The sequence below is a fragment of the Primulina huaijiensis genome, chromosome 13 (genome assembly GCF_012295235.1).
Source record: "Primulina huaijiensis isolate GDHJ02 chromosome 13, ASM1229523v2, whole genome shotgun sequence".
Taxonomy (NCBI): Eukaryota; Viridiplantae; Streptophyta; class Magnoliopsida; order Lamiales; family Gesneriaceae; genus Primulina; species Primulina huaijiensis.
In genome coordinates this window covers 3515954-3525582 of record NC_133318.1, presented here as the reverse complement: position 1 = coordinate 3525582, position 9629 = coordinate 3515954, and the positions used below count along the sequence as shown (strand labels likewise).

The window sequence follows — 9629 nt, the reverse complement described above, 5'->3', positions numbered from 1 at the left end:
TACTTTGTATGCTAAGAGTATTAGTTTTTATTGTGAATATTGGTAGGATTGACTTGTCTCACAGATAAAGATTTGTGAGACCGTCTCACAAGAGACCTACTATTCATAAATTAGTTCGATGCACATATTTCCATAAAATAAAATTTCAATGAACCAATTTTGATTACCTATCCTAAATAAATTTCTTAAAAACATGGATAAATTTTTTTTATAAAGAAGAAAAAACTTTATGGCAAAAACTTGTGTGAGACGGTCTCACGGGTCATATTTTGTGAGACAGATCTCTTATTTAGATAATCTATGAAAAAATTTTACTTTTTATGCTAAGAGTATTACTTTTTATTGTGAATATCGGTAAGTTTGACCCGTCTCACAGATAAAGATTCGTGAGACCGTATTAGAAGATACTTAGTCAAACTTTGTACTCAATAGCAACTTCAAATCTCTGTTCCCAACTTCATGTTTCATCTACTATTCATTCAATCACATACAACAATTTTCTTAAAAGAAATTTCAATTTTATAACAGTAAATGAATTTACAAATAAATTAATATTAATAACAAAAAAAAATTTGAATAAAAATCAAATAAGAAAATCAATTTTCCATTATTTTTATTGTGTTGAACAAAATAAACCACATCAAATCTTATACAGATGTTGGAGGAAGGGGAAGAGAAGTCTTCCATTCAAGGGGTAAATTGGAAATTTCACATACAAGGTCTATTTTTCAAATGGGATTGTGAGGAGGAGGCCTATTTTTCAAAATTTTCCAATAAGCATACATCGATCGTAAAATCTAGCTGCTGAATCCATCTCAGCGGTTTTTCCGCCATGGATTTGTGGCAGAGAGCTCGGAGTTTGGCGGAGGAGACCGCCAAGAGATCTCAGGAGTTTACGCAGGGCATTGGCTCCATGAATTTCTCCGACGTCGTCTCCGAAGCGTCCAAGAGGTCCAAGGAGATTGCGACCGAGGCGTCCAAGAGGTCCAAGGAGTTTGCTAACGAGGCGTCGAAGAAGTCGAAGGAATTCGCCGTCGAGGCTCTGAAGCGCGCCGATCAGCTCACGGCTCAGATTCCCACCGCCGCCACGGTGCTCAGTAATATCGTGGATTCGCCTCAGAAGGGCAATGAGGCTGCTGATCTGGACAAGTATGGGATCACGGATGATTTGAGGGATTTCATTAGAGGCATTACGATCAGTACTTTCCAGGATTTCCCGCTCGAAGGTGTTGCTCTTTCGTTTGCTGCCTGATCTATCTGCTTTTTTTCCCTAGTGAATTGCTTGCTTTATATGCTGACAAATGTGTTTTTTCATTTGAAAATATCGGAATTGGAAAATCATCTATTGGGTATTTAATTAAAGATTAGAGAAGGTTGTTGAATTTTCCGTTTAATTGTGATGTATCACTCTTTTCTGTGAATTGATCCTGTCTCATTTTAACAAATATGGTTTCTGCCTCCGAATAGACGCAGAGAGAACTCGTTGGATACTATTTGTATTTTGAACACTGCTATAGTTATGTTATTGTTAAGAGTTACACTAATGGGGGTGCACTATTAACGCGTTGCTTCATTTTTGAAAGTTAATCTGTATGGCGCTCCTCCTTTTCATGTCAGGTCCTAGGAAGTTTTGTTTTATTGATGGGACAAAAAGCAAATATCAAAATAGGTAGAAATTTGATCAATATGTGACGACCAAACCAAACTACAATTGAAGATTTTATGCATAGACAGTCAATTAGGGACAAAGAGCCAACTGCTTTCGTGGGCTTCATGTGATGTATATAAAAATAGCGAGCTCTGTCTTACTGAGGAGACCAATGGCATATGCAAAATGAAGGTGTGGTCAACTGAGATTACATCCTATTATCGTAGGCAAAGAGCCATACATAATCATATTTTAATTCTTACAACAAACAAATCTCTCAATGTATGTGACTGATGTCATCTTCAGAGGTAGCATCACGCAGTTAAAGAATGACATAAAAGAAAGATCTGTAGCATCACTAGATCTTGGTTATACTGTCTAGAAGTGTCAAACTAAAGACACTAATGGCTCCACATTGGTTCGAAACAGTCTCGGGGAATGCATGCTGCTGCTCAAATCTAATGTCAAGTCAAATAGCTCTAAGAACAGGAGAAAATCTGTAACTGAATATGAAAGAAAAGAAAGTAAAAGAAGCGAATATGTTTTAAATCACAAGGATTAGGCAAAAAAACTCAGCAACTTTCACAAACTTATTTTGCATTTTCTCGCAGGCAGGCTTTCATCATTTGGGTAAATTGAACTTAAAATTAAGCGATTTTACAAGAAGGTTAAATCAAGAATTGTGTTACCAACTTGAAATATGGGTTACCAAAATCGCCATCTCATTTCATAAAGGCTGATTGACTTTGATGCAAAAGCTTATATTTGTTACCATCTTGTATATGCAGATGACTCAGAGATGTCAGATATTCCTGCACGTTCAAATGTTCGACAGGATCTCAATGAATGGCAAGAAAGGCATGCAAAACTTGTTCTCTCAACGGTGAAGGTTAGATTTTTCTTGTCTCTAATTCGTTTTTGCGGCTGACAAAGAGAGACTAAAAAACCGAAAACCTTTTGATTAGTAGATGTTCCATTGTGAGCTTGAGTCTTTATTTTATGTTGTTTCGAAAGTTAATGTACTGGCTTGGGGATTTCATTATTATTTTATCTGTTTATGGATAAATAGCGTACAAGTATATGATGATTGAACTTTATATTCTTTCAAAAATCAATGTAATTTATCCTCTTGAGCTGTTGTCTTTACATTAACAATTAGCCAATTAACTTAAATTTTTTCTCATAATAAAAATGCTCTGTTATTGTTTGAACTCAAGCTCATAATATGCTCAACTACAAGTTGGCTAAAGGAACTTGCAAGCTCGTGCTCATATTCAGAACTTCAAGCACGACCTTAACCTGTACCTCGTATGAAAAATTGTGTGAGTATGACCTAAACATGGCATGGAAGTTATGGTTAATATGAATTATTTGAAATGACCTCAAATTGTACCCTAACATCATCATTCTGATTCAATCCTCACTTCCTTTTTTTCCCTCTCATTCAGGAGATGTCAAAACTAAGGTATCAGTTATGCCCAAGAGTGATGAAAGAGAGGAAGTTTTGGAGGATATACTTCATTCTTGTTAACAGTCATGTGGCACCGTAAGTTACTTCCCCATAGCACTGGCCTTTATGTAAGAAATTCATTTGCATCATTACTAACCGTCAAATTCATCGTTTAAATATCATATTTTATTTTTTATATATGTTTGATGTTCTTTGATATCTACATAATTTGATCTAAGAATTCTAAGATTTTCAATACATGATAAATGAGTGATGAAGGATGCTTGGATCTTAATATATTGCCTCAAATTGTATGAATTGTTCTGTTTCTTGCTTACCAAATCTTTGCCGACTTGAATTCCAAATTATCTCAGAAAAATGATGTATTTACCAATTATTTTTTATATATGTTTGATGTTCTTTGATATCTACATAATTTGATCTAAGAATTCTTAGATTATCAATACATGATAAATGAGTGATGAAGGATGCTTGGATCTTAATATGTTGCCTCAGATGGTATGAATTGTTCTGTTTCTTGCTTACCAAATCTTCGCCAACTTGAATTCCAAATTATCTCAGAAAAATGATGTATTTACCAATTGTTGGTGGGGTTAAAAACAATGTCATGATAGTCGCTTGGGAGTCAATGAAACAAGTGGACAGCGTCTGGAAAACGATTTTAGAGTTCCTCAAGTATCTGTACTTCTGAACTAATCGCAACTGATTTACTAAAGATATTTCTAGCAGTTTGTCAAAAATTTCAGCCATTTCCTGACACGACACTTGAAATCACTTATTTTCCATGCCACCAGCAAGTGATAATTAGCTAAAATACCTGAAGTCACATCTAGAGGTCATCAAAATATATAAAGCAAGTATATTGATATTGCATGTTTAGTTAATATAACATCTATTTGATATAAAAAATTTCACGGCTTTTTTTCTTTTGAGATTTTGAAATTACAAAGGGAATCATTCCGTGAACTGCATTGTATGTATGGGTGGCAAAACAGATGTGTAGTGCTTCCTTGTTTACCAAGCAGTAAGCTGTTTTATGATCCTTTCGAATTCTATATTATGCTTAAATTCTGTTTTAGATTTCTTCCCCGGCAGCCTTCAGGGTAAGGACTGAGTAATAGCCATTGCCGCGTGTGCCAAGAGAATGAACCGATTGGAAAATTTAGTTTTCGATTTCTTTTTTGAATCTCTTCATTTGAATGATAAGCAACCTCAGTTTTCTTAGTTCATTAGTTTCAACTTTGACATATTTATCATAGCATGTTTCTCAACTGGGTTATTCATTACTTTGCAAGTGGAGACTTTCTATCTGCAATTTATTGTTGTTTTCTAGTGAAATCCTCACTTCAAAGAGATTATGAAATTGCTATTTGATTTTCCGAAAAAAAGCTATTTGATTTGTTTTTGTTTAATTTTAGTTCGCAGTATTTTCGTGTATGATCCCTGAAAAGTTCTTTATTTCATGCATACCGGGAATTTAACAACATTTGGATAGCCTCAAGTTTTATCTTTGCGATGGATATGTTCCCCTGCTTTTGCCAGCTTTTGCCACCATTGTCATTTCTTAATCATAATTTTTTATCTTCCCCTTCGTGGTGGTTGGTAACTTCTGACTTGACTCACTTATGAATTTTTTTATTTAGTTCATATAATCATATCAGCATGTAGCTACTATAGTTGAGTTCCGAAATTCGCAGCCCTTGATTGAGCAGGCTTTTATTGAACCCTTCCGGTCTATCAAAGCTTATTGTATATTACTTTATTCGAAGCATTGGTAATCTTTCCTAAGAATTTTCAGGTTATTGCATTGTCGTGATTGTGGAACCATATTAATGTTAGAAATCTTGGTACAGAGAACAGAAAGCATTCTCTCTTTCTCTCTGCAATTTGGTGTTTTTGTTTGCGGTATGTATGACGCGTCTCGAGTCAGTCGGTTCTACCTTGAACTTGTCTAACTTAAATCTGCTATAGGTATGAAAAAAGATACCTGGAAGATCTAAAGCTGAAATCTGAGGAAAAGGCGAAAGATACCGAAGTGAAAGAAGTTTCGTCGGATGGAACATCATCTAAAAAGGGAGAGGGGATTTCAAAACCAAATAGCAACAAGTCATCAACTTCTGAACAAGATTTAGATGTCTTTCTTCTCGGAGACCTCGAGGATAGTGACGATGACCAAGGTATCTTTGTGTCCAAACATATCACAAACTAAATTACTTTCTGCTTTTGCTCTTACTATTTGTTCCTAATTTCTACTTTTCTTTTACACTCCGCTGGATCATATCCCTTTTTTTTTTGTTTATTCAGATGATGCTGTCGATGACTTTGACGATGATTTTGACAAGATATAGTTCGGGAGTGAAGTGAAGCTGTTATATCATATATGTATGTCTTTGCCAAATTTCTGCTGCACAACATTTAAATGTGAAGTTTCTACGTTGGAAATTCAAGCAGTGGATTTTACTTTTTAGCAATAAAATTTCATTTCATGCGAATTTTCAAGTGAGATTTAATTGGGGTTTTCATATTATTTTCACTTAGGAGTTTAATCAATCAGAGTTCTGTATTATTTTTATATTTAATTTTGTAAAGAATGCAAGTTTCCCCCTTTACCGCTAGATTTGTTTTCAAATTTGCCGGGTGCATCCGTACTTACAAATGCTGGCCGTGGATGGGTAAATAAGCTCCGACTGGAATAGACAAATGGGTCAGTCGGTCAGATATGGCCGAATAAATCTCGGACGTTGATGAACTCATATTTTAGCATCAAATTCCTCCGGTTAGGGTGGTCCAAACCGTACCTGTACTCCATGTCCGAATAAATATTGTTGGACCCAAGCATCAATGCTCAACTTCCAGGCTACCTCTCTCTCTCTCTCTCATGTGGCTTAGGTCTTCAATATCAAGTACGGAACACAAATATGAAGTCAAATAATATTAATTTTTTGACAAGAGGGTCCCTTCTCTTGAGAAAGTAAGTTCGATGGCTCGATTGACACCAGTATCTCATATTTCGATTGGGTAGAGTTTATGTCAAATGGTCTAAAATTGATCAGGATACGTAATATTTATAAAAAAAAATTATGGATATCGTATAATCAAATTAAAATTGGACTCTTGTATATCGTTATGTTAACATTTAATCAACTGAACAGAACATGTCTCAAATTCGATATTTAATTATAACATACCCTAATCAATTTCTATAAATATCATTATGTCGATTGTTTGATGTTAAAAAAAAATATTTTTATATTGATGGATATGCAAAAAGAAAAACAAAAACAATGTAATAATCTGTAAAGCTTCTCTATTTTTCCTCTTCAAATAAAAAAGTCTATTTCGTGTAGTATCATTTTTTTCAATTCTTTTTATCCCGAAATATCTCACTTTGCCATATGGCCCATAGGCCATATACAAAATTATTTTAATAGATCACTTTAATGCAGTTTTAATACACTTGAAAAATCTAAAGAGCTAAATATATTGAAATCAATAATATATGTGTTCATGGTTCGACAACTATGGCGTCAAGTTCTTGGTTTATCCATTTATCACTGCTTGCGTTCGGCCAACCAAGTGGCTTATGCTCTTGCTTTTAAAGCTTTTTTTTGTAGGTGTACAATTTTCTCACACATAAAGAAAGTTTTAAAAATTTTGTTTTGACGTTCAAAACGTTCTTGGACGTCGTATAATTTAAAATCATTCATATGGTGTTAGATTTGATTTACCTTTTCGTATTTAACGTCGGCACCAATTATCCCGGTGTTTAGGCGCTAATAGTGGAGAATTAGTATTTTTATTTAGCATGTTTATTGGTTATTAGTATTTTTATTAAACTAATTAACCCCCTAATTATCTCCCTAATCAATACACACACACACTCGGCACACACACTCACACACACACCTTGTTTTATTCTTGCTTTTGATAAGAAACTAGGGTTCTTAGAGTATTTAGCAGCAACCACCCCTTTCCCCTTGCAAATTTCTGGAGATTTATGCTCTTTTTTCGAGCAAGAATCGTGTAGCAAGCGTCTCCCGATCATCTCCCGTAATCCACCGCATCGTTATTCATTATCTTCGTGCGTTCTAATGCAAAGGCATGCATATTTTTTATTTTTCTACATCGATCTTGTCATAGTAAATATTTGGATACATATTGCGTGTAAAAATCCGTTTATGTTATGAAAAGTTTGAGCAATGATGTTTGAAACGATTTTGGAACGGTTTTTAGATCTCAAAAATCGAATCTGCTGTTATTTCGAATCCTGCAATTTTTCGGTCGGTTTTCTAAAAAAACTTTCAACATATAAAATGTAGTAATTTTTTAAACCTTCGATTTGACAGTAAATTCGTAATTTTCGAACAATAGACGAGTGAGTTATGATGATTCTCGTGTGACTGATCAAACTGTTATAAAATGCGTTTTTTTGAGGATTTTGGTTGCAGGCTTCGTTGGAACTGGGCGGCGCTCGAGCGGTAAGATTTTACCGCCCGAGTGCCAGGCCTTCTAGACGGGCGCGCTCGAGCAGTAAAATGTTACCGCCCGAGCGTCAGGCATTCTGGAAAAAAAAAATGTTCTAGTATGTGCAGCAGTCGTCCAAGCGGGATCCAGCGAAGCCCTCAACGCTATATAAGTATGTTCGACGTGCAAAAAAATTATTTTATGTTTTTGAGGTATGCGAATTGTCTTGTGACCAATTATGAAAGGGTTTGTAAGCCGGAAAACGTGTTCGAGGACCTCTCAACCCCGGTAAAGCATGACCGAGTTTTGATCAAGATTGGGAAGCGACAAATCATGACCAGGGACCAATCCACCCGATAAAGCATGACCGGAGATCTTATGTATGTGGGAGTGGATGTTTGGTCGAAAGGTTGTGATGTTCCCTGCCAGCCCAGTACTGTGGTTTAGTCTGATCAGGCGCATTATGTTATGGGTCACTTGCTTTGAAACATATCTCTACGCAAAATGATGATGATTATGCATGTTTAAGTATGTATGATGCAAGCACGTTTATGAAATGATGGCACGTCTATGTTTATGTAAGTATATTCAGAGTTTAAGTATGTAGTTGCTACTTTTAAATGCATGTGGTTTTATTATGTATTATTTGTTATTCTCAGTTTATACATGTAGAATCTTTTTAGATTCACTAGACTTGATCGATATAGGTGAGGACCAAAATGACGAGGCGAGATGCGGGGACCACTGATTTGGCTCGGACGGTGCAGAGGCCTAACCCGAGGACCACTTAAGTTTTCAAGAATTTTTATGCACTCATTAACTCTGATTTTCATGAAATTACTTCACGTTGTTTAAACAAGTACTTGTTGCAAGCTCTTTTACACTTCAAATATTTAGACAAGCATTATATTTGTATTTCATTTTGAGAGATTATTACTTATTTAAGAAAAAATTTTATTTTCCGCAAATTTTAAGTAGTTTTAAAGTACGGTACATCACATAGGCGACTGAATCGATTGTGAACATGTTTAGAATATACACTACACTTTCTAATGAATTTCATGATCCACTAGCCTCGTGGACCTCATAATACTTAGAATATATTCAACTACTTTATCTATGCGGCTTGAATGAATAGACATATAAAGTAACTTTCATAATTAGAAAAACATATAAATATTACAATCAAAACCACAAGTTCACCATCTGAACACCTATTCTAACACTTTTGTAAGTTCAAGATTTTGTATATATTGACTGTCTTCTATTTTTGTGTTCTTTTGTATTTTCAGACATGGTTTGGCTACTAAAATTAATATGTTTTATCCTGAAAAAAATTTCAAGAAGCACGAGGGATAGTGAATAACTAAATATAAGAAAATAAAAGAGGGAAAAAAAATTAAAATTGTATTCAAATAAAAATGAGTAAGAAGTTATTATTATTATTTTTTTATGATGGTCCTTTTGTACAATTTCCCGGGCATGAAAATATGCATAAATTCGTCTCTGCTGTACCCCGGGGCCAACACTTCACATGGCCCTTATTACTTTTGGTCCATTTGAAGTCTTAAATTCACAATAAAAAGTATTTACAGATTTATATAAATGGTAAATAGAGTGATTTTTATATGGGTAAGAATAACAATCGAACAATATTTCGTGAGACTGTTTCATATGATTTTTTGTGAAATATATGATGTTCGACAATAATTTTTGAATAGGGGTAGATATCGTCATTTAAATTTAGATAAGATTTAAATAAGATAGATAAGATTTAAATAAGATTGACATAGTTTTGGGCGGTGAAAATTGTAACAGGTATACATGAGGTATACCTGAGGTTGTTCATGTGATAAGATCCCCTTTGGTAGAATTATTACATGGAAGTGCTAGTGTGGGATTTTAAGAAAAGTTTATTATTTTTCAATATTAAATAAAAATAACATTCGAGGGCGGTTAGAAACATAACCCTACTGTGTGTTTTATTTTGGATTTGCCTATCCATATTTTCGGATTTTTATTTAATTCATTAATCAAAATACACTC

General features: G+C 34.5%; 1 protein-coding gene across 1 annotated transcript; it reads left to right on the top strand.

The window, feature by feature from the left end:
* Positions 1 to 755: 755 nt before the first annotated feature.
* LOC140990922 (uncharacterized) lies at positions 756 to 5611 on the top strand. Its single transcript, XM_073460790.1, has 5 exons — positions 756 to 1226; positions 2437 to 2537; positions 3097 to 3194; positions 5091 to 5296; positions 5424 to 5611. Exons 1-5 carry the CDS (start codon positions 833 to 835, stop codon positions 5465 to 5467), a joined length of 843 nt encoding a protein of 280 aa, XP_073316891.1. The 5' UTR covers positions 756 to 832; the 3' UTR covers positions 5468 to 5611.
* Positions 5612 to 9629: the final 4018 nt, after the last annotated feature.

Coding starts and splice junctions, on each gene's coding strand:
- LOC140990922 (XM_073460790.1), top strand. CDS start 833: ATGGATTTGTGGCAGAGAGCTCGGAGTTTGGCGGAGGAGACCGCCAAG. Junction 1,227..2,436: donor CCAGGATTTCCCGCTCGAAG/GTGTTGCTCTTT, acceptor TTGTATATGCAG/ATGACTCAGAGATGTCAGAT. Junction 5,297..5,423: donor GGATAGTGACGATGACCAAG/GTATCTTTGTGT, acceptor TTGTTTATTCAG/ATGATGCTGTCGATGACTTT.